The sequence below is a fragment of the Symphalangus syndactylus genome, chromosome 2 (assembly GCF_028878055.3).
Source record: "Symphalangus syndactylus isolate Jambi chromosome 2, NHGRI_mSymSyn1-v2.1_pri, whole genome shotgun sequence".
Classification (NCBI taxonomy): domain Eukaryota; kingdom Metazoa; phylum Chordata; class Mammalia; order Primates; family Hylobatidae; genus Symphalangus; species Symphalangus syndactylus.
This window is the reverse complement of record NC_072424.2, coordinates 33,282,872-33,308,094: the sequence shown is the minus strand read 5'-3', so window position 1 is coordinate 33,308,094 and position 25,223 is coordinate 33,282,872. Positions and strand designations below refer to the sequence as shown.

At 40.8% G+C, this 25,223-nt stretch overlaps 1 protein-coding gene and 1 long non-coding RNA gene across 2 annotated transcripts in view; both read left to right on the top strand.

The window, feature by feature from the left end:
- SORCS3 (sortilin related VPS10 domain containing receptor 3) overlaps nucleotides 1-2,630 on the top strand; it is a 639,289-nt gene extending 636,659 nt beyond the window's left edge. Inside the window, exon 27 of the mRNA XM_055249892.2 lies at nucleotides 698-2,630. Within this exon, the coding sequence (XP_055105867.2) occupies nucleotides 698-762 (65 nt within the window). The 3' untranslated portion in view covers nucleotides 763-2,630. The remainder of the gene's footprint in view (nucleotides 1-697) is intronic.
- Nucleotides 2,631-10,384: 7,754 nt separating this feature from the next.
- Nucleotides 10,385-24,957, top strand: LOC134735796 (uncharacterized). The gene is made up of 3 exons (XR_010119298.1): nucleotides 10,385-10,734; nucleotides 10,858-11,034; nucleotides 24,764-24,957. It is a non-coding gene; the product is annotated as an uncharacterized lncRNA (long non-coding RNA).
- The last annotated feature ends 266 nt before the right edge of the window (nucleotides 24,958-25,223 follow it).

Here is a 25,223-nt window from a genome sequence, read left to right as displayed (position 1 = left end):
TTTTAAATTTGTCTGCCACCTCTGGCCACGTGAAATTGGTAGATTTTTTTTCCCTTAGAAGTCGATCAGGATTGGAAATACTGGAGTCTGAGTGAGTTAGGGATGAAGCCAACTATCCATTACTGTCGGGCTTTTTCTTCTTTTTCTATAAAGTAAAAGTATTATATGTCCTTACTAATAATTACATGAATGTGGAATCTGGCATCAGATAGCCCTGGGTCCATTTTTCTTGCTCTGCTAATCTACTACGTCTGTGACCTCTCTGTGCCTCAGCCTCAAATTCCTGATCTGTGAAATGGGAGTAGTAGTACTTAAGATTCATTTCTATTTCTGTGTAGTACCTAAAAAAACCAATTCTAAGACTGTTGTGATAATGACATGCTGTTATGTCATTAGCCCAGTGCCTGCCACGTAGTAAGTTTCAATACACATTGGCTGGTACTGTTGTTATCAATAGAATAGAAGATGGCAGTCAATGTCTTGATCCCACCTGTGTGCTACTGTGGGAGGTAGCATATGTTAAACATGGATGACATAAGCCAGTGAGCTGATAGGTAACAATATCCAGGTGCCTTTTAAAGAAATTCCTATTAAGCACCTGTTCTGGGTGGCTTGGTATTTAGCAGTGAATAAAACTAAGATCCCTGCCCTTGTGGAACTCACATCCATTTCTCCCTGTGTCTTCTCTTCTCTGCAGGAGGCATTGCCACCATTGCAAACAGCGAAAGCACAAAGGAGATCCCCAACTGCACTAGTGTTTAATACCAGCAAGCCACGTGGTCAACCACCTTTCTGACTTTTTATTTTTGATGATTACTATTACTATTATTATGAAAAAATAAAAATGTCTTTTTTACCTTTTGTTTACCAAGGGCCCCTTCATAAATAGCAGGCAAATGCCTAGCTTTGGGAGAAAAGGGCATTCTTAGCTGATTGAAACGAGACAAAGGGAATAAATGGCTGTATTTGTGCTAAGAGCAAAGGATGCATCTTCCCACAGCCTCCTCACTTTACTCTGCCATTGGTAGCTTAAAGACTTTCTTTTTCCCTGTGGTCTCCCTTTCTTCAAAATTTAAGTTGGGTTGGCTTTTTGTGAACCTCTTATCCCCACAGCAGAATCACCAACACTCTCCCCTTCTCCGGACACACACACATACAACACAGATCACTTCCCAGTTAGATCCGCAGGAAGTAGGTTGGTGGGGGTGGATGTAGCTGCAGAAAGCGTGCACAACTTTGTGAAAGAGGCCCTGCCTTGTGCATGTCCATAGTGAGGCTACAGATGGCTTATTGTATATAATTACAATGTAAATAGCTTTTTATTTCCTAAGAAATAATTTAATGTTTAGTAAAAAGGAAAACAGAAAAAAGAAAGATGCGTGTGTTGGCTTACGCACTGGCCCTCAGAGCTGACCAACCCGCCAGGCCTGCTGATGCATTGGGTTTGGATGCTCTCCTATTGTCTGTCACACTTAACTCTTGCATCTCCTTGTCCATGCCATAGCTGGTTTCTACTTATGTATATAAAGGGGGGTGGGGGGAGGGGCTTCTCTGGGGCAGTTGATAAAGGAAGGACTCTAGTGACATCATAGAACATGGCAGTCATTTTTGTTCCAAGAATGACATGAAAGGTGAAGAAGAAACCCACTAGAGGCTTCATACTGAGACCCAGATGGGGGAAAACAGCTTCCTCTCTAAAAGGAAAAACTTGATATTTATCAGTCTGAGAAAATATTTTTTTCTAAAGAAGGCAGTCAGTGGATCTTAAAATGACAATCTGTTTTTAAATTGGATTCTATGAAAATGCATAATGCTTATGGTGAATTCTCAGGCTATTCTGAGCTCAGAAAAGTCCCCTGGGCACTAGGTAAAGCCCAGTGAATGTCTCTTGGCATGGGAGGAGTTAAAGAGGTTGGAAGGGAGGAGGCATTTGTGGAATTATGAGTTCATGCAAAACTCTCCAGGCCAAGTAGGGGTCTAGCCTTTAGTGATATTAGTCAAAGGCAATTTTAGCAAAGCTGTGCTATTTGCTTGTCAGATGTACACAACTTCCTTAAAGTCAAATGTCTGCCTTCAGTTCCCTTAAGATAGTTCTTGCCTCTGGGGTGAGTGTCTTTCAAAGCCTGTTAGCTTTTCCAGCATCTCAGCCCCTTCACACATTTACACATACCAATTTTTTTCAATAGGGTCACGTTAAGCCATGCTGTAAGCATTGTTTTTATTTTCAGGCTTAGCCTGAGCACACTTATTTTTGAAAACGATACAATGTATATATATGGGAGGAAAGGCCACATTTTGTACCTGTTAATTTTTGTGGGATGTTGTTCCCATTCTTCTTTGTGAGACAGAGGGAATGTGATATAGAGAAATCTGGCTGGCTACAGCATAGATCGGTATTAGGAATATTTCTAAAGATCCTGCTTTTTTGTTTCAAGGGTTAAATGGGGCAGACAATTGCAATACTTGTACTAAACACTGGAATACAAATGCATGACTCATATCTATATATACAGTATATGTACATATACTGTTCCTGGTTTTATTGTTCCACTTGAATATTTCTACTGTAAAAAAAAAGACAGTGGTTTTGAAATTGTTGAAAATAAATGTATTTTTGTACATGAAAGCTACATACGTGGCTGAGTTTTCTCTTTGGGGAGTTTTCTTTATCCACTGTGTCTGTAAACTATTGCTACAGTGATGCTATGTGGAAAACAATGAATGGCTTATAACAACAGATACTTGGTTTTTGCTCATGAATCTTTAGGTTGGCTCTGGTTTGGCTGAACATATCAGGACTGACCAGGCTTTGCTGGTCTGATCTGGAAGGAGGCTTCAGGTAGTTTGAGTCTGCTCCATGAATTATCATCATCCTGGGACCAGCAGCTAGCCAGGGCATGTTTTTTCATGGTGGACTGTAGAATTCCAAGTGAGGCCAGTAGAACAACCCTATGTCTCTAAGGCCTTGGTTCAAAATGGTCACTTTATTTATCTTCATCCACATTCTGTTGACTAAAGAAAATCACATGGCCAAGTCCAACCTCCATAGCTAGAGAAATAGATTCTTTCTACTCTGGTACTAAGTACTATAATTGGAAACAATAATCTGATTTACTCTGCCTATTCATTTTCCACTGCCCCATGGAGCGCTTTCACTAAATGACCTATTTGAACCCATGTGAAACTTTTTCATTCACATATATATGGCTGGGACCTCTAAGCAAAAGTCTTGGTAGTTGCGAGGTCTTAGAGTTTGATATCAGTTCCCAATGAGTGGTAGAGATGATGGAATGCCAAGTCAGGTATGAAGACTTAAGCAAGAGAAATGAAAAGGAGAAAAACAACATGTGTCTGTTTTTTTTCCTTCTTCCAGCTGTTCGATGCATGAAACCAACAGCAAATGTCGTTTTTTCGTTCTTTGCTTATTGGTGGCTCTTCTTCACCAGGTAAATAAGGAAATGTAAACTGGGCACCCAGAATAAGGGCTGTAAGTTGGATGTTTCTTCTTATGTCTTTAATGTTTCAAATATGTGATAAAGTTCCATGGATCTAAGAAACCAGAAATCATTTGTTGATAATTTAGTTGCATATTTTGGAAACTGGCTCAATCTTCTGGAATCATATTTTCTGCACTTAAATTGAAGATAAAGAACTAAACAAAGGTGGTTTTCTTTTGATTTCGGAATTTATTTTAAAATCATGTATAATTCTTACTATAACTTTTCTTGAGTTATACTGACCTTTTGAAAAATTTATGTAAGTTCCTGCCTCACATATTGAGAATATTACTTAAGTATCTCAAAAAGAAGCAGGGGGTTTTCTTGGTCTAAGTGCCTATACTTCTTTTAGGGATTTTTACAGTTTGGAGCTTTCAAATAATGTAAAATGTCTATTATTTCTATCCTAAGCCAAAGATGAATTTTCTAAATGCATTAGTTTTTGCTTCTTAATGGGATCTGAGTTTTTCTTGTTAATTTTATGCCCAGGTTGGTGAAGTTTCTTCCCTGGATTAAGAGAGATGAAAGAGAAATAAAGCAGTAAGAAAGTCTGAGTCAGTTCGGTCATTTGGGTAAGCCATGGCTAAGAATATAGCCACTGTATTCACCATCAGCATGAGTTTGTTAGATTTCTCAGTAGTAGACTGAGGCAGAGGCAGATGGCAGAGAGTGTGGTTGGCTTTGCAGCTATTTCCATGCAGGGTTTCTCACCAGTGGTGAGGACACTCTTTGCATCAGAATTGTCTTTAAGGGAATTCTAAACCTAATAACTAGGCCCGTGGAAGCACTCCAGGGTTGTATTCTTCCAGGATTCTCATGTGCATGAAAATTTGAGAGTAACTGCCTTATCTGCCACTAAAATAGTTCAGGAATAAGTATTGGGTAAAAGTCACCTCCTTTGACTCCTGTTATCATAATACAAGGTACCTTAATCTACAGAAGTGAGAACACCTTCCAAATTTGCTCATTTCTTCCTGGGCAACAGCTGCAACTTTGAGAGTCACTCAACGAGCTATCTGGGACAAAAGTACACTGTGAGTTAAGGTGGTGACGGATTGTGCCTTGGAAAGAATACTGTGCTGGAAATTAGTAGATCTCTAACTTTCAGCAAGTAATTCTGGACCCAAGTACCTTATTCGTAAAAGGAAAACACTTCATGGCCTGCCTTCCTGGCTTGTTTTAATTTCCAGAGGTGTGAAAAGCACATTGCCAATTCCAGAAGTATGGCAGTATTAGGAGAACTCCCATCTGCAGAGCAATAAACAGAGAGGAAAGTGACTCCAAAAGTCACAAAGCAAGGTAATACAGAGATGAAGATGGATTCCAATGTTTATTATAATAAGGCGGGATCCTTACTACCACACATCTCCCTCAAAATGCAAAACAGATTGAACTGCATATCACTGGGCAACAGCAGAGAGCCTGACGGTAATGCCAGTCATATGGCTCCCATATTTTGTAATGTCCAGAACAGTTTAGAATCTCACATCCCAAGTACACTCATCCTTCAGTGGCTCACAGCCCTCCTCATGCCACTGCCCTCTGGACCCGCCTGTTTAGCAGCCCATGGCCTGACGCCCTTGCTTTTCCCACTGGACTGAAATGAAACTGCTCAGCAGACAGCTGCTCATCCCAGTTCCACCTGCTGGGCTGCTCATCTTTTAAAGTGATGAGCCTTATTCAGAGGCAGAAAGGCCAGAGAACAACCTAAGCTATAAGGATGCCTCATCTGGATTACACCACATCCTGCCAAAATTCTCTCGTCTGCTCCAACAGTACTGCCAAAGGGGACCAGACGTAACCCAACCATTAATTCCCAAGGCACTATGCATCTTGATGTTCCTTAAACTTTAATCACCATGTTCTTCACAGTAGCAGAGTGTCCTTCAACAGGCTCTTTGCATTTCTGACCATGTATCATGATGAGACATAGGTTCATTCAGAGATGAACCAATGGAACATTGTATACAAAAAATGGAGAACCTCAGTTAAGAGTTCAATTTACTGGAGACTAAAACTTGGATCCATCACTTTTCAATTATCTGAGACTCAGAGGGGTAAAATGACATAATCAAGGTACAATTTCCTTACCTATAAATTACAAATAACGACATCTACTTTCCAAGGTTGGAACCTAGATTAAATGAGATAATTTGGGTAAATACACAAATAATAAATTGATTCTGAGAAGTGCTAGTTTTATTGCACTGGATCTTTGCCCACATAACACTCTCTGGCCTCGAGTTGTAAAAATTATCCAAGCAGTCTCACTTAGGGCTGTACCTGCAGAGAAAAAAATTCAGATTTACCTAAAAAGACATGCTTTCTCCATCAGTTCCCCTTCAGGAGAAATATAATTTTGTTTAAAATTTACTACTTACACATTGATCCCAAAAGTCATTGCTTCTTTTATTGCTTTTTTAAAAATATGACTGATCTAATGTTGCTTGGACTGTGTGGAAGGGGCGAGAGGTGGACTCTTCTAATCAGGGTTGCCAAGAATGCCTCATAAAGTCAATGACTGAAAGCGCTCAGTTTCTAAAACATGTTCACTCTAACCATGTGTCGGTGCCCCGGACGTAGCCATGCTAATGGGACAAAAACACTTTGGCCTTGCTTGTTTACGTTTTTCAGCTCAGGTATTAATAACAAAATTTGCTTCTCCCTCACTGTCCCTTACCATATAGTGCTTTTGTTTCGTGAGGACGTGTGCAGTCCCAGGTCCTGGGGTCACTGACTTGGGTTCCTTTGTCCACACACATTGAAAAAAATATCCGATAAACAATTACTTGTAAAAATATGCCTCTTAGATAGCCAGAGATGCTAAGGGCACGGTTTCCCAGTGCCTTCCTTGAGCTGTGGTTCAAGGAGAGCTGTTCCAGAGTACATGCAAGATCCAGATTCTTTAGAAAATGCCAGGGAAGACAGGAAAATAGATCATGACAGGCACACATGCCATCTGTCATTACAGCTTAGTCTCTGGGGAACAATACTGTTTGCAGCTATTAAAAATGAACCGGATAATGTGGAGCCCTCAGTGATTTGCTCCTGAGGAAATGTGTGGTCTGTTCCCCAAAGAATAGAGACTTCTTCAGCAGAAATGTCTGTGCCCAGTGTCCTACATGCAGATGGCTTCTGGGCTCCAGGGATACTCTTACCACCAAAAAGGCCCCATTTCTCCTCCCTGGGGCCTCTCCCAGAAGATTCTTCCTACTGTGCAAGGTTTTTCGTTGCTTACTTTCATTTACAAAGGGTTATTACTGTCAGTATCCCAGGAACTGGCTTCAATTAGCAGTCTGTCCAACCACAGTGCATGGGGAGAGAAAGGAGGATGCTGTGGTAGCAAACAGAGAGCAAACAGGATGGTTTTTCTTGTCACCATTCTGTCTTTCTTGGTTTCGAGGTAGACTCACCTGGGAAGCACATAATTGTCTCCATAAACAACACATCTGGTCCTTGGAGTGCCAGAATGGTTTTCTTGCACGGTCCTTCCAAAATCGTATGGTTCAGTTGGAGAATTGCTGGGTTTCTTTCATTGGCAACTGGGACTTGTCAAGGGAGGAGGTATCAAAGGAAGAAGAAGGGAGAGATGGGTCTAGAGAAATAAAGTTAATCTTTGTCAATTATGAAGCTCTGCTTGACACATTTGCATTTCAACTTGTCAATTTCAGCATCTCCTCTGTGAGGGGAAATGCAGATGCTCCCCAGATTTCTAATCTATTTATAATAGTAACAAGGCAACTCTAGGCAGCGTGTGCTCATTATGAGCTAATCATCCTCTACTATGCCTTGTGCCTTCTAATTAGTGGCATGTTGGTTGCCTATTGATCAAGTTGGAGCCTCATCCAGGCAATATGCGTGGGGAGGGCAGGTATGGGGAGAAGGAATACTGAACCCAGTGGAGCTCAGATCTTGGCAGGCTTTTTAATAACAGATGGGCTTCACACCTTGTCTTGAAATCCATCCTTTCTAAAGAGGCAGCCACCGTGTCCATGGGTGCTAACAGGAATATGGCAAGTCTCCAAACACATGTCTCCTTTGTGTCTAGGAGCTCTCCATAAGGAGACGCTGTCCTTCCAAAACCTCTTGGCTCGATGATATAGACCAGCGGGAGGCATCAAGTAGAAGAAAAAATAAATATTTAAATGTGCATCTGTAGCTGATAATGGGGCAAGGCCCCTTTCATTGATTTGTCCATTCTTTCCTTAATAGAATATTTATTTAACACCTACTTTCTACCAGGCTCTGTTCTGGATAGTGGGGATACATCAGTGGCCATGACACACTTAAAATAGGGTGGCCATATAATTTATCATACACACATTGGAATACATTTGGGGATGGATGAGACACTATCAATAATTACTCTGGGAAAAGTATCATGAAACAGGGCTGTCTCAAGCAAACCAGGAAATGTGGTCAGTCTGACTTAAAATCCAGAGGAACCATTTATCCAAAGTCAGAGATTGTGTCCATGTTCCATTTACCCTTGAACTGGCATTTTTCCCCTTTCAAATCCTGACCTATAAGTGAAAATTCAACTCTCTAAGCCCCAAAACTACATTTATGGAGATCTCCCATCAGCTTTGGTGTCTTCTGAGGACCTCTCATGGGGGTGGTGAACCCCAACATACTCAGAGGTCAGTGAGCACAAATCGAGATGGTTTTTGAAAAAGTCTTTAAAATACTGTATCCAATAGGGTTCTTAGTTGCAGAAAATAGACACTGATCCTGGCTAGTTCAAACAAAAGGAACTTATTACAAGGCTGTCAGGAACTCACAGAATCAGGTTTGAAATACTTAGCTTGGAAAGAGGCAGAAGCCAAGATAGCTTTGGAGGGATGAGAATCAGGAAGATTGGGAATATTTTTCTAGCAGACAACATCTTATCAGACCTCTCCTCTGGGATGAATGAACTGCAGTCATCAATTCTACCTTTATGTTACTGAAGATTAAAAATTCCAGGTAGGTTCCCACAACTGATAAAGTTTAGCTCTCATGCTCACTGTTTGTGCAATGAATGTTACAGGCTGCATTGTGTTCCTCCAAAATTCATGTGTCAGAACCCTTAACTCCCAGTGCCTCAGAATGGGATTGTATTTGGAGAATATTTCTTTAATAAAGTGATTATGCTAAAATGCGGTCATATGGGTGGGACCTAATCCAATGACTGGTGTCTTTGTAAGAAGAAGAAACTAGGACACAGACAAGTACAGAAGAAGGTCATAAAAAGATACAGGGAGAAGACGGCCATCTTATAAGCCAAGGAGTGGATTTAAAACTTCTAACTTCCAGAATTGTGATGAAATAAATTTCTGTTATTTAAGCCAGCGGTCCCCAACCTTTCTGGCACCAGGGGTGGTTTTTTTGGAAGACAGTTTTTCCACAGACAGGGGGCAGTGGTGGGGGAGATGGTCTCGGGATTGAAACTGTTCCACCCCAGATCATGAGGCATTAATTAGATTACCATAATAAGCGCGCAACCTAAATCCCTTGCATGCGCAGTTCACAGTAGGGTTCATACTCCTATGAGACTCTAATGCCACCACTGACCTGACAGGAGGTGGAGCTCAGGTGGTAATGATTATTTGGCTGCATTAGAGTCTCATAGGAGTGTGGACCCTATTGTGAACCGTGCATGCTAGGGATCTAGGTTCCTAACAGGCCAGGGACTGGTAAGGGTCCGCCGCCCCGGAGGTGGGGGATCGCTGGTCTATAGCACTGTTATGACAGCCCTAGCACACTAAACAGTGAAGAAAACGATTAGGGAAGAAATCCCTAACTATTGTTCTGGCTTTTGAAGTAGGAGTAGAAGCATTTGGAGTTACTGTTCCTCTAATACAACATATACTATAGGAAAAGTTATCTCCCTTATTCCCACCTAAGGAAATAAGTGAGTGGTTATGAAGGCAGAGTGGATGCTGGACAGAGAATGAATGTCCGCTACAATAACTCCTCAAGTGATTTTTAAAATCACCATTCTTTGAGTATTTGTTGAGCATAAACTAAGAAACCAAGTGGCTGGTACTATGTTAAATGTTGGAATTTCAGATATGAATACAAAACTTCATTCCTGGTCTGGTGGAACTTCTTACTATTTAAGGAACATTCCTGTAAGTTGTTTTCAATCTTCTATCACACACTGTTTTGGGAGACAAAGTGCTTTAATAATTTAGGGAAAGGTAACAAAGAGAGGAAAGGAATAATTCTTTTATTCCCCAGAGGAAAAGTTGTGGTGAAAGTTAAGGAAGAATTCTCAAAGGAACTTTCATCTACACTAGCTATTTTTAAATGTAATTTTGTCACACTTTTTTATTCCATCTAGAATAGTCCTTTCCTCTTCTCTCAGGAAAAATAATGGAATGCTGAAAGTTGGAGAAGAGACAGAACTGGAGGTTGAATGGGGTTGGGGGAATAGTCAGAAATGAGCTAGAAAGATGCTAGTCTGCAATGACAAGGTATTTATTTTCTATGTCATTTCAAGTTTTTTTAAATAAGCACATATTCATTTCATAGTTATTTTTTAAAAAAGAAAAGTCACATCAGATGTTCATAATGGTTCTCCAGGTCTTGTGGATTTCAAGGTATTGCCTTAGAGTCCTGTTAATAAACTTTTTAAGAAACGTAATGAGATTGTTCTGCAATACTGATTATTAAGCATAGTTAAAACAGGAACATTCATAGGTCAAAGACAGACAATAATTTCAAGGGAACTTATAGTAGTATAATATCTGCTAGAGGATGGTTTATTGGTCTTTATAAGTGGAAAAAGAAACTGTAATTTGTTCGGTCCTTCACAATAAGTATTAAAGATACACGAAATCATTACTCAAGATTCTTGGCAAAGAAAATGGCTCTAATGTTGCTCTATGCTTCTCTTTTATCTTTTTCCTTTCACAAAAGCAGAGAAACTTTTTTGGTTTAGTAATTTTGCTGGCAATGTACCATCCATAAGTAATTGCCATTGTTAACAAATGTTGGAACAAAACAACACCAATTAAGGTTTTAAGTGGTTATCAAACAAGGCAAGAGATTCTGCATAAACTGCAAGGTGAAGAACTTAGCTTGGGGAAAGCATCCCTGGTGCTGAGAAAATATTTTAAACAGAAGGGAAATTTTCCAATAAAATTTCTTCCTTCGACTTTAGTACCTACTTGACGCTCTGGTACAAGGTGATGGCTTGGGATTCAGGTTTGGAATTCTGGAAGCCTCGGACTTGGAGGACATAGAATGGAAGGTGAGCAGGCTCAAACTAGCCCCATCCACTTTGGAAAATGATCTACTCTTAAATTTTTTCCATTTCCAGTATGTGCTTTTTGTGAGTGTTTATTGACATGTGGTGTAACTTTTCTTCCTTCAGATGAATTGTCTCTAAGCTCTCAGAATTAATGTCATCACTCCCCACCTTACGCTCATCAAGGGCTTTTCATCTCCCTTTGGCGACAGGAGCATGATGTATGATAAGAATTTCTCCTTTGAAGGGCTAGAGATCTGCGTTCAATTCCAGTTTCTGCATTTATTAGCTGTATGGTCTTGGGTAAGTCTCTGACCTCCCTAAGCCTCAATTTTCTCTTTTGTCCTTGTGAAGAAAATAAAATAATAAATATAAAGCTGGCCAGGCATGGTGGTTCATGCCCTTAATCCCAGCACTTTGGGAGGCCAAGTTGGGAGGGTCTCTTGAGGCCAGGAGTTCAAGACCAGCCTGGGGAACATAGCAAGACCCTATCTCTACAAAAAAATTTTAAAATTAGCCAGGCATGGTGGTAAGCACCTGTAGTCCCAGCTACTCCTGAGGCTGAGGTAGGAAGGGTCACATGAGCCCAAAAGATCAAGGATTCAGTCAGCTGTGACCACACCACTACACTCTAGCTGAATGACAGAGACCCTATCTCTAAAATACATTAATAAATATAAATAAAAACATAAAGCATTTGAAGTATAGCATATTCTGCATCAGTAAGCATTTTCTCCACCCCCACCCTCCTTCCACACTTTTCTAGGCAACTCTTTGCTTGGGCCGAAGCAAAGCAAGGTTCAGACCCCAAGGCGTCCTGTTTGTCCCTCAGGAGGGCTCTACTCCAACCCATCCAACAACCCAGTGGTGCCTCTTCTCCCTCCTATAGGAAACAATGAAACAAATTTTGAAAAGATAATCCCTAAACCAACCCCATCACCCCCACTAATATTTACACCTGTTCTTTTGTCGCGCATCAGAGAAAAGCCACAATACCAACAATTTTGTAGAAGCAAAATTAGAGCCGGGACAGTGTAGGAGACAAGTGGCTGGCCCATGACGTGGCTGGTGGGCTGCTGGAGGATGAATGCCAAATTGCTAAATGCAGCCATCCCTGCCAACTGAACGTCTCCTTTTCTTTATAACAAATATGACACCATGCAAGGTCCTCTCTCTCCAAAAGCCTATCATTAGCTTTGTTATTATGGTTATTATCAACAATGTGGCAATTTCCTTGCATCTTTTAGGATCTTTCAATTATTCCATGCTTCTTTCTCTTCCCCTTTTTTTAAGTCTCCCTGACACCCTCAAATTCCTCCCTCTTTCTACCCCAAGTGCCACCGTTTCATTTCTTTCCTCCTCCCAAATTGTTTTCTGCGTAAAAGGATAGCAGTGACAGGAATTGAAACTAGCAGAATCTAGAATCTCTCTGATTGAGGGGAAAGAAATATTTGTATATTATTCAACGTTCTCCACGTTAATCATCTGAAGTTTCATTTTTGACTGAAGTCTTTTCTTTACCTTAAAGTCACTGACATACATATGTATCATGAAGTTAAAACGATTGAATTACATCCTGTCAGCTGCCTGCTAAAATGTGTGGAGCCTCAAAGCCCCAGCTCATCTCTGGATGTACCAACTGTGGTATTTTACCTTTGGGTTTTTTTTTCTTTTCTCAGTGAACACACGCTAACAGGGTTTGTCTTCATTGTGATGTGGGAATGATTGAAAACATTCTCTGTATTGTTTGATAAAAGACCTTTGCCAAAAAAGGGAGCAGATGTTATGTGAGCACATTTCCTAGCGGTGTTGAGATGTGCTTGAGTCAGGTTTAATGCGATGTGTTTGAGCAGCGATGTTGCCTGATGAGCCCAGGGCAGGAGCTTCTGTGTAAGATCACGGGCCCCAATGGACTGTGGAAGCTCCCAAGTTTCAGTGCAGATTAGATTCATGGCTGGCCTTGTTTCCTGATAGCTGAGGTACCTGGGCTGGGGACATCCTGGGGGTTCATCCACCCACCCTGTTGTTACTACCTGAGAGTGAACAGCAACTAAAAGCCTGCATTAGTTTCCTGTGGTGCTGTGACAAATGACCACAAACTGGGTAACTTACAACAACAGAAATTTATTTTCTCACAATTCTAGAGGCCAGAAGTCCAAAGTTAGGGAGTTGGCAGGGTTGGCTCCTTGCAGAGTCTCTGAGGGATAATCTCTTTCATTTCTCTCTCGTGGATTCTGGTGGCTGCTCGAGCTTCTCTGCATTCCTTAGCTTGTAAATGCATCACTCTAGTCTCCACCTGCATGTTCACCTCACCTTCTCAGTGAATTTTCCCTTCCTTCTTATAAACATATGTGTCAGTGGACTTAGGGTCCATCCCATTAATCCAAGATGATCTCATCTCAAGTTCCTTAATTATATATGCAAAGATCCATTTTTTTTCTCAAGAAGACTGTCATACTCATGTTCTGTATGGTCATATCTCGTGTAGGGTCACCATTTAACCCACTACACAGGCCTATCCCAGAAAAAAAGTTAAAGAAAGATACAGGCAAAAGGATAACAGTTGAGATAAGCAGCATGTCTGTGTGGATTCTGTAGCAGCTCTCCCAACACTTAGCTGTTAACACGCAATGCAAGGCTCCATGCTCCATGTGTTTTCCTTAGCTCATTCTTTCCCATGGAAACTTACCAGGCCAGGGTCCAGTCCTGTGGGTTAGAGTGAATCTGGGCTGTCTGTTACGGGATTGTTTTTGTGGTCTGTGTTTTGTAAATTACTATTGATAGGTACCTTCAGTTATATAAGCCCTTTAATCACACAAGCCTAGGGACTGATTATTAATAAATTTCCCACTGATGGCCCTGCCCCCACTTCTACCTGAAGGAGAAAAGAGAGTGGTCTGATTTCTAGTTTCTAGGACCCAGGTGGGGCTCCCTTTGCTAGTTATAGGATCCACCCTGCTGCCATGCTGTGGTCATCTCTCAAGAAAGAAGGGAGTTTTCTTTCATATGCACTCTTGCAGTTTTCTGTGTTTTCATGAAACAGGCTGAGCCATTAGATCCCATGATTTTCAGTGGAGCTTACAGGAGAGGAGAGGCTGGCGAAGAGGCCTTATAAATATCCAGGCTGGGTCACACCCTTCACTCAGGTTTCTCAAAACATTCTGCATTAGGGTTAGTGGTCCAGGTCTTAGGAACAGGAATGCGGCAATTTGTTTTCCTTTGTCTTTCCTCTTGGGACTCTTGGGAACCTCATGAATAGGTGTGTTTGAGACAAGAGTGGAGCAGTTTTGAGTACCTTGGCCTCTCCTAAACCATCTTCATTCTCTAAAACCCTACTGTTGCTTCATAGGAAATGCATATTGAATTTAAATGGCTTTATTTATGTTCATCTAATGGAGGAAAGCAATTTCATGCAACTCTCCACTGCTCAGGACCAGTTATTTGGGAGTTAACAAAACGAGAAAAGATAGGCAAATTTAAAAGCTAGAGAAGGGTGTGTGTTGGGTAGATGGAGAGAAAACCATGTGGAAGACAAGTGAGAGGAGAGGCAGGCTGAAGTGGCTGACAGCCCTCCCCCCAGCATGACACACAGTTTACCATTGCTTATCCTGCTCTAGTCCCTTTCCAGAATGGGCCACATGCTCTGCCTAGATGGACCCTAGGTCATTCTGGTCTCTGGACTACCTGAGCCTGGAAAGCTCTCATCTTTCTATCCAGCTAAATCTCAACCACCATAGAATACACCTAGCATAGATGTGGTTCCCCAGCATGCCTTTTTTTGTTGAGTTCAGCTCAATTCTTATCACCCTTATTTACTTTTTCCAGTATTTGTTTGCTATACTACCTGTATGCCTGCTATCACCATTTAAGCTTTCCTGTCTTTTATCATGTGAGATACAGAGCAATATAGCAGAAAGGACACAGATCTTGAAGCTGGATGTCCTAAGTTCTAGTTGCAACTCTTCTCATATAATCTGGCTTACTTAGGCCAGTAATGCAGTCAACCTGGGCACATTTCCTTTTTTGTAAAATAGCAGTCAGTACTGAAAAGAATCGACATCTGCCCTGCCCACTTTATAAGGTCATTATATGTATCAAATGAGATAAACTATTCTGTAATGACTTTAATTACAAGCTCAAGCTGCCGCAATGAGTTAAATATGAAGGCAATTCCCTGGTTTCTCTCTTTACTTGTAGTTACATTCCTTTAATGACAGTGGTGCACCCAACACCAGCATCTGTGAGTGTTGGGTGCTAATGTTTCACAGCTCCTGCCCCAGAATAGTCCCCATCTCTCCTGGAAGTAACCCCAACTCCTTGACAGGGCAAGTCTGCAGCATAATTCATGCTCCAGAGTTCCTTGCCAGACAAGTCAAAACTGAACTTAACCTGTGACTACATCCTTGTTCCACTCTTTTTCCCCTTCATCCTTCTTCTCTCTTTCCCATACACCACTCTCTTAATAAGTGCCCTGGCCAGGCGCGGTGGCTCATGCCTGTAATCCCAGTGTTTTGGGAGGCCGAGGTGGGTGGATTGGCTGGGGTCAGGAGTTCGAGACCAGCCTGGCCAACATGGCAAAACCCCGTCTCTACTAAAATACAAAAATTAGCTGGGCGTGGTGGTGGATGCCTGTAATCCCAGCTACTCAGGAGGCTGAGACAGGAGAATCATCGCTTGAACCCGGGAGGTGAAGGTTGCAGTAAACCAAGATCACGCCATTGCACCCCAGCCTGGGTGACAAGAGTGAAACTCCATCTCAAAATAAAATAAGTGCCCTACATGCTCCAAATCACTGTGTCAGGGTCTGCTTCTAGGAAGCTTGACCTAAGGCACCATCCTGCAGTGATCAGACCACAAAACAAGGATCCCTTCTTCATCCCTGTGATTCAGTGTCTTTATAGACTGAAGAGATATAGGACAATGTAAGACAGCTTCCCCTTCTTCACTGTAATAATCTGAAGAAGCAAGAAAGGCAGCTCCCCCAACCACCCACAAACATGAACAGCTGGGTTTCACAGTGCACATCTCCAGCAACGAGTCAGAGCAGAGGACTCTGCAAGCCTAGGGATAGGCAGGGGTTCTTGCAGCTCATGAGATACACAGACATGGATACCCCTGCCAAGGCCAGAACACCATGGCATGCCACAGCAATGGGCAGCTCTCTCCCCTCCAGGAATTTTCTTCCATGGCTGCTGAGCTCCCAAACTCAACAATGATCATCATCTGCGCAAGCTTAGCTTTCTTGAAAGTGGTTGTTTAGTGGGAACATCTGGTGTGTGAATGGAAGGCCTATTTTTTTTTCTCTTTCTTCCCTTCAGTCAACACTAAAGTGAATACTTTCGAAAGCTGTCCTGCTTCCCTCCCAGAGATGGGAGAGCTGCTTCATTATTTAACTCTGTGTTTCCATCACTGCACAAACTATTTTTGTGCAGCCCTTGGCAGCCTGGAGGGGAGATAAGCCACAGCTTGTGAGACTTTCTGGATAATTAAAAGTTTCCAACATCTTTGTTTACCAAAGAAAACACTGACATATTACCTTCCTTCCTTCCTCCCTCCCTCCCTCCCTGCCTCCCTTCCTCCTTTCTTTTTCTTTCTTTCTTTCTTTCTTTCTTTCTTTCTTTCTTTCTTTCTTTCTTTCTTTCTTTCTTTCTTTTTCTTTCTTTCTTTCCTTTCTTTCTTCTTTCTTCTTTCTCTTTTTCTTTCTTTTTCCTTTCTTTCTCTTTCCTTCCTTCCTCCCTCCCTCCCTCTCTCTTTCTTTTTCTCTTCCTTTCTCTCCTTCCTTCCTTCCATCCTTTTTTTCTCTGTCTCCCTTTCTCTTTCTCCCTTTCTCTCTTTCTCTTTCTTTCTTTCTTCTTTCTTTCTCTCTCCTTCCTTCCTTCTTTCCTTCATTCCTTCCCTCCTTCCCTTCCTTCCTCCTTCTTTCTTCATTTTTTGCTTTAATAGGCCTGAATATTAATATTTACACACACACATTTTTATTTTTATGTGTGATGAGATAATGACATTGAATATCTACTCATGCATTATCCTTTATTTGATTAAATTCCACATTTTCTAGGTTGTTCTATGCAACTGTTCTTCCCAAAGAGAACAGCTACTCTGAGGGTGATGAGGGAAAGTGTAACTTACACTGTTGATTATCTTGCTATTGCCAATGATATGAGTTAGTTTGGATAAGAATACGTAAGCATGATGTTTCCTGGATAGTGTCATAATGAAGACCATGGAAATACAACTGGACCTAATCCATTACCTCTGACTGGTGACCTTGGCAAGTTGACTTAACCTCAGTAACCTTTAGGTTTTTTTTTTGTTTTTTAATCACAAAATGTAAATAATGGGCCAGGCACGGTGGCTCACACCTATAATCCCAGCACTTTGGGAGGCTGAAGTAGGAGGGTCACTTGAGCCCAGGAGGTTGAGGCTGCAATGAGCCATGATTGAAACACTGCACTCCAGCCTGGGCCACAGAGTGAGACCCTGTCTCAAAAAAAAAGGAAATAATAATAGTAGGTACTTTATGGTACTATTTAAGGATTATGTGAGATAATTCTTGCATCCTACTTAGCTCCCATTTGCCAAATCCTAATCTAGGTGCCCCAAGTCTGTGCATTATTCTTGCTTATTGGTTTTGGGCCTCTTAATAGGGAACAAAATATGTATTTTTTAAGAATTAGCCATGCCACCTCAAGATGTTCCTCTTGAGAAAACTAAGAGATAGCATTCAGACTGTGGCCTTGTAGCAGAGAGAAACCAACCAGACTGTCAAATGGGCTAGTAGATCTAGGCTGTCTGAAGTGGCGAACCAATGATTCTAAACACAGATAAGCTGCAGATACTCTGTGGCCAGCTATTTGAGACTGAGCTTCCTCGATTTGCTGATAGAAAATCAGGCTGCCCTTCAACTATTGCAGAAACACTCTACCCCCAAATTGTGATGTTAGATGCTGTTTCTAATTTTCCCTTTTTCCCTTTTTCAAGGACACCTTACTTAGCAAACAGAGATTTTTCTTTTTTCTATTTTCCACTCAGAGAACTGAGGACAGGGAAGATAGGGCCGTATTCTCTATGCATCTGGCAGAGTAAGTGTTTAGTAAATGCAAATGTAATGTCTGGGATAAAATCCACGTCAATGTTAAGGAGGGCTCTTTTGTTGTAATAAACTGAAACCTTGAGTAAATTATCTTTATATTTGACATTGTCCTTAGTTTCCAATTTTCCAGTTCCAAAGTTCCAGTTCTTGTAAGTCTCAGTTGTAGCCTTAAACACTCTGTATCTCTCAGGAATCATGTGGTCATCTCTCTACTCTGATTTTTTCTTTCTGCCTATCCATATGCTCTCTATTTTTATTTGCCCTTCCAGCCTATGCTGGAAGGAGTCAAGCTAAAAGTCCCAGAGTGAAGTTTAAGAGAGAGGTAATCTGATTATTCCAGCTTGTCTTTGTAAGGCAGCAAGTCCCTCTCCAGATTTTGAGATGACCATCTGTTGAATAGTTGTCCATCCTCAGCTCAGCTGGCTGAGACCTGGGTAGTAGAACATCATGGTACAGAGCTTGACCACACCCTCTCCATATGCATGCAGAGGAGGCCACCCCTCTTGGTTGGGATGGGATGGTTACTGTCAAGTAGGCAATGTAATGTCTTTTTCCTCCTCTTCCACAAACTTGCTGCATATTTTATGAATTAGAAATGAGCAGAGAAAACATTCTCTCTCGGAGCTTATGTTCATGGGGTAAGAGCAGGGCACTCCCTCAGCATGAAATTTAGATTCCCCTCTGAGCAGAAAGCTAGAAAGAAATTCAGCATGTGGGAAATGAAATTAGCCATCTGTAGAAAAACCTATCCTAAACGATAAGCAGATGAAGTTCCAGGTTCAATGATTTGGGAGCCATCAGTCTCAGGGGAGCATGGTTGCTCAGCAGAGCTAAAGCTGTTGCCTTCTTCATCCTCCATGTGAAAAAGGAATATGCTAACCGAAGGGCATATGCTGCATGAAGAAAAAAAATAGGAATCTAAGGGGTGAGGCCTGGAAAAGGAAGATTCAACTTTTTTAAGAAAGGGGTTCCCGGTAAACAGACATGCACTCTCTGGTCTTGTATCCTTGTAATCTCCAATACATATCCTATTTACTTCTCACCTTTCTGCATCTGACTTCATTCCCTATCACTCTTGGAAAATGCTTTGTTCAAGTTTATCAACGATTCATCCCACACCAGCCACCGAAATTCCTGGACACCTTTTAAACTTCGTTTTTTAAAGATTCACATAGCAAAGTGGAACACTTTCTTCTAGAAATTTATTACACATTTCTTGTGAAATTTCTTCCTTATACTTCAAACCTGAGTCATTTAAATCTCTTCCAGGGCTTTTTTCCTCCGTTTTTTCTCCTCCACTAACCATTGGAGTTTGTTTGTTTGTTTGTTTGTTTCTTTCTTTCTTCCTCTCTCTCTCTTCTTTCTTTCTTTCTTTCTCTCTCTCTTCTTTCTTTCTTTCTTTCTTTCTTCTTTCTTTCTTTCTTCTTTCTTTCTTTCTTTCTTTCTTTCTTCTTTCTTTCTTTCTTTCTTTCTTTCTTTCTTTCTTTCTTTCTTTCTTCTTTCTTTCTTTCTTTCTTTCTTTCTTTCTTTCTTTCTCTCTTTTCTCAATCCTCTGCTTTTATCACTCTCTCCAAAGCTAGTTTCTCTATCCCAAGACTTTGTTCCCTGTTTTTCTAACAATCCCTAAACTTAAATACAAAATTTAGAAACCAAGGATGCTAAAATCTTTCTCCTGGTCCACATATCCAGCCCTCTCTGCCTCTACCCGGTGATGTGCTGGTAAATCTTGAACAACCAGCTGTCATGGGAAGAGGAAAGAAAAGCCCTAGTTTGAAGTTTGCCAATTGCTGTGGTGTAAAAATACTGACTATGGCTGATACATCAACCAGCTCACAAAATTCTCGAAAATTTAACAATTGGCTCCTCATAGCTGGTGTGAGCCAGCTCTGGCACACTACTGCCTCTCCTAGAAATGTCCTCTTAGCCAACCCACAGATACCTCAAACTACATAGTCAAGGCTGGATTTCCATGACTTGTGTGTCTATTTTCCTCCCATTTACCAATCTGAATCATAGCACTAACAGCGTAATCACCATTACAGCAGGGACCTTGCTGATCTCATTCACTATCTTATAGCAGGGACCTTGCTGATCTCATTCGCTATGGGGTTTTTTTTTTTTTTTTTTATTGAGATGGAGTCTCACTTTATCACCCAGGCTGGTGTGCAGTGGTGCAATCTTGGCTCATTGCAACCTCTGCCTCCCGGTCAAAGCAATTCTCCTGTCTCCCTTCCCGAGTAGCTGGGACTTCAGGCGCCTGCCACCACACCCAGCTAATTTTTGTATTTTTAGTAGAGACAGGGTTTCACCTTATTGGTCAGGCTGATCTCCAACTCCTGACCTCAGGTGATCCACCTGCTTTGGCCTCCCAAAGTGCTGGGATTACACGCGTGAGCTACGGCACCCAGCCTCTCATTCACTATCTTATCCCTAGCACCTGTAATGATGCTAGCACCTGGTACACTATAACACTATACACATTTATGCAGTGGATGAAACATTATGCCCAATATTCCACTATTCCACTTTGTTTTCTGAGCATATTTTGTCTTTTAAGTAATAAATTAAACTTATTTATTTATCAGGTTCCTGTGCATTTAGCAAATTCACTCTTGATGATAGACTAAATTGATTTCTTTTTTCTTTTTTCTTTTTTTTTTTTTTTTTTTTTTTTGAGGCAGAGTCTCACTCTGTTGCCCAGGCTGGAGTGCAGTGGTGCGATCTTGGCTCACTGCAAAGTCCACCTCCTGGGTACAAGCGTTTCTCATCCCTCAGCCTCCGGAGTAGCTGGGACAACAGGCTCGTGCCACTACACCCAGCTAATTTTTTTGTATTTTTATAGACATGAGGTTTTGCCTTGTTGGCCAGGCTGGTCTCAAACTCTTAACTTCAAGTGATCCACCTGCGTTGGCCTCCCAAAGTGCTGGGATTACATGCATGAGCTACCGTGCCTGGCCCAACAAAATTTATTTCTGAACTTAAAAACTGAGAACCACAACTGCACCATAGGAATTTACCAAGTGCTTATGCAGCCAGACAACTCCTACTATTGTAATGCCCAATAAAATGTTCCAAGGATAATAGAGGTGAACATGTTTGCTGAAGTGCTAAAATATAGGAAAGCATCACCATATTCAAACCACTAAAAGAGGCTGGGTAATCTACTGAGGTGCCTGACAGTGTGGAAAGTGTGTGGGTTTGAGATATTTCTAAATTTCTGTTCAAATTCTAGTTTGGGCAATTATAAAGCTTGCAGCTTTGGGTGAATTGTTTAACCATTGTTTGGTTAACTACCAAATGCTTATTATAATACTTAACTTGCATGGTGAGGAAAGGAATAATGTATGAAAAACAGCTGCTGCATAATAATGGCTCAAAAAGATAGTTTATATTATTAATGATAGAAGGAAAAGTGAATTGTGTTGGTTTCTAGTAGATATAGATTTTAATCTTAATTCCTACCAAAAGTCCATAGTGACCTGTACATAGTAGGTAGTTATATATTAACTACTCATTGAATAAATGAATGCATGAATAACTGGAAAATAGGGTGCTGAGAAGTTAAATAATCTGTCCTACTCAAGATGCAATGAAATGCTTTTCTGGAGAATAAAGATTGTTAGGAAGATGTCATGAGGCTACCACAAACGATGTCATATGAGGACCCTCATATCTGAGTTACCTGTTGATCTGGCTGCCAGTGACAGAAAAGAGACTAAATCCTCTTTGTTCCCCAAACTGGCATAGATTCTGTAAGTAGAGAAAGTGTTGAATCCTCTGCAGCTGACTTTTCTCTAAGCCAGTGCAGAAGCACACTGCAGGAGGGGTGGAGGCCAGTGTGCATTGCTGTGCTTTGGGTGCCTCTATCTGGAGGAGACAAATTCTCTTCTGCATTGCCAGTTCGTACATTTCTGCCCAGCCATCAGATATGGCTTCATGAGAGCTCCAAGCTGGGAAGCCAGCCCTGCAAGGCAGAAACACCAGATAGAAAGAACTCTAAGTGGACCCTGGAATAAAAAATTCAAAGAATGTAATTAGAATATTTTTTCTCCTGTTCCAGATGTGATAAACTCATCTTGCTAACTGAGGCTGGCTAGAACATTCCTCAGGGGATTTACTTTATCTTTTAAACCAAAGGAGTTCTTGAGATTTGACTATAGCCAATCCTATTGGCCACTACTAACACACTGAAATGCAGCAGTTGGTAACAGCAGGGATCCAGATATAAAGTCATCTAGAATCTTTAGGAGCTGTGTGTTGAACTGTAGAAGTCCCCCTGGCTTTGCAGAGCCTGGCACTAGCAAACTAATTATGGCTCAACAACTTATGACAAGGTGGGGTAAGGCAGTCAGCCACAGCGAAACAGTTCTTTGGAAGGCTGGTTTTCTTCAAATCTTACAACACAGAGAAGGAAAGTTTCTCTTTCCCCATCAGCATGTCATAGATACACGAACTTGGATCATTCTGTGGCAGAATTCTATTTATTTCAGGGTGTCCTTCTGGCTTTTGTGATATTCCTGACACATGAGAATTCAAGCTGTTGGGCCACAGCCAGGCCACTCTGGCTGGAAGATGTGCTTTGTGGGCCGTATAATTGTTTAAAACACTTTAGGGAAGCATAATTGAAGTACAATAAACTGCACATATTTAAAGTGTACAATTTGATAGGTTTCAACATATGTATACACCTGTGAGACCATCATTACAATTAAGATAATAAGTATTTTCCTCATGAGTTTTCTCATACCCATTTGGAATCCATCTCTCTCTGTCCACCCTGTCGCTAAGCAACCACTTACCTGCTTCTGTCACTTGTATATTCATTTGCATTTTATAGAACAATACGTAAGTGTAATCTTACAATATATACTGCGTTTTTGTATGACTTATTTTACTTAGCATCATAATTTTGAGATTACATAATTTTGTTGTATGTATCAGTAGTCCATTCCTTTTTATTACTGAGAAGAATTCCTTTATATAGATATACCATACATATCATGTGGTATACAAATAAAATATATATTAGCCCACTCAACTGTCAATGGCCATTTGGCTTTTATTTTCTGCTTTGAGCTATCACACAAAAAAATCTTCCATGGACATTGGTGTACAAGTCTTTTATGAATATATGTTTTTGATTGTCTTGGGTAAATATCTAGGAAGAAAAGAGCAGGGTAACAAACTATTTATATATTTACATTTTTAATAAACTGACAAATCAGTCCAAAGTATACTTTTTTGCTTCCCTGCCAGTAGTGTATGAGAGTTTCCCTTGTCCATGATCTCCAGCTCTTGATATGGCTGGTCTTTTACATTGGAGCCTTTCCAATGCGTGTTCAAAAAGATCTCACTGTGTTTTAATTTGAATCCTAAAGACAAATGATGTTGAACATCCTTTCATCTTTTTATTAGCCATTTGCATGTCTTCTTTTTTGAACTACCTGTTCAAATCTTTTGCCCAAGTTTAAAGCTGGGTTGTTTCTCTTTTAACCATTTATTTGCAAGATTTCTTTATGTAGTCTTGATACAAGCCATGTGCGTGATATGTAAGTTGCAAACATTTTCTCCTGGTCTGTGGCTTGCTTTTTCATTTTATTAATTGCGTATGTGTCAGTTTTGTGTCTCAGCTAAGAAATCTTTGTCTAACCTAAGAAATAGGCTCTGTTTCTTTTCTTTTTTGTTTTTATATGTGGATATCAAATTGTTTCACTACCTTTATTGTTGAAAATGTTCTTTCTTCCTTTTTTTTTTTTTTTGATAGAGTCTTGCTCTGTCGCCCAGGTTGGAGTGCAGTGGCGCAATCTCGGCTCACTGCAACCTCCATCTCTCAGGTTCAAACGATTCTCCTGCCTCAGCCTCCTAAGTAGCTGGGACCATATGCATGTGCCACCACATCCAGCTAATTTTTGTATTTTTAGTAGAAACAGCGTTTCACCATGTTGACCAGGCTGGTCTCGAATGCCTGACCTCGGGGGATTCACCCACTGGGCCTCCCAAAGTGCTAGGATTACAGTCATGAGCCACCAAACCCAGTGAAAATATTATCATTTCTTAATTGAAATTGTCTTAGCTTCTTTGTTAAAAATCAGTTGACCACATATGTATGGTCTGTTTCTGGACTATATTCTGTTCCTTTTGTCTATGTCTTGATTACTGTAGCTTTATTATAATCTTGAAATCTGATAGTGTGAGACTTCCAACATTGTCTTTCTTTTTTTTTTTTTTTTTTTTTTTTTTTTTTTTGAGACGGAGTCTCGCTCTGTCACCCAGGCTGGAGTGCAGTGGCGCAATCTCGGCTCACTGCAAGCTCCGCCTCCCGGGTTCACGCCATTCTCCTGCCTCAGCCTCTCCGAGTAGCTGGGACTACAGGCGCCCGCCACCACGCCCGGCTAATTTTTTGTATTTTTAGTAGAGACGGGGTTTCACCGTGGTCTCGATCTCCTGACCTCGTGATCCGCCCGCCTCGGCCTCCCAAAGTGCTGGGATTACAAGCGTGAGCCACCACGCCCGGCTCATTGTCTTTCTTTATCAAAATTGTTTGTGCTGTTTTAGTTCCTTTGCTCTTTCATATCAATTTTAGCATTTTCATGTCTACATGATGAGTTGTGCATTAAATATATGTACCAATTATAGAAGAATTAACATCTTAACAATATTAAACTTCCAATCCATTAATGTGATATACTTTTTTGTTTTTTAAGTGTTCTATGATTTGTTTCAACATTTTTTGTAGTTTTAGCATAAAATATTGTACATATCTAGTATTTTATCCCAATGTATTTTATATTATTTGGTGCTTTTCTAAATGATACTATATTTTATTTCGATTTCCAAATGTTCTTTAATAGTGAAGTTTCATATGTAGCTTCTGTGTAGATTCACGGAGGCCCCCTCTGAATATAATTCGCCTTTTGTCTTTGATATTCGATGCAGTAGATTCCAGCCACTTCAGCTGCCCCAAATTCCAATTTCTGCTTCTTCACCTTGGCATGTCTGCCATGGCCCCCTTCATTTCAGCTCTTCGTACCACGGTCAGGAGATTATCCCCACGTAGAAGGCTGGGCAATTGTGGGTCTCATATTTTTAGTTTTTCCACTCTCAGGGATCACATTCTTATGCTGTCTGTTGTTCAATGCTGAAAATACTGTCTCATATATTTTATCCAGTCATATAGGTATTTATGATTGGACAGCTAGTTCATGTCAGTTACTCCATCATGGCTGGAAGTGGATATTCTTCCCATAGTTGATTTAACCAGGTATCTATTAATATTAATACTATTTTCTATCTTATTTTTTACTTGAAGTGTGGCAATGAAGGTCTTATAAGTATGCCATTTGGCACATATATAAATGTGTCTGTAAGATAAATACATAGAAATGGAATTGTTAAGAAC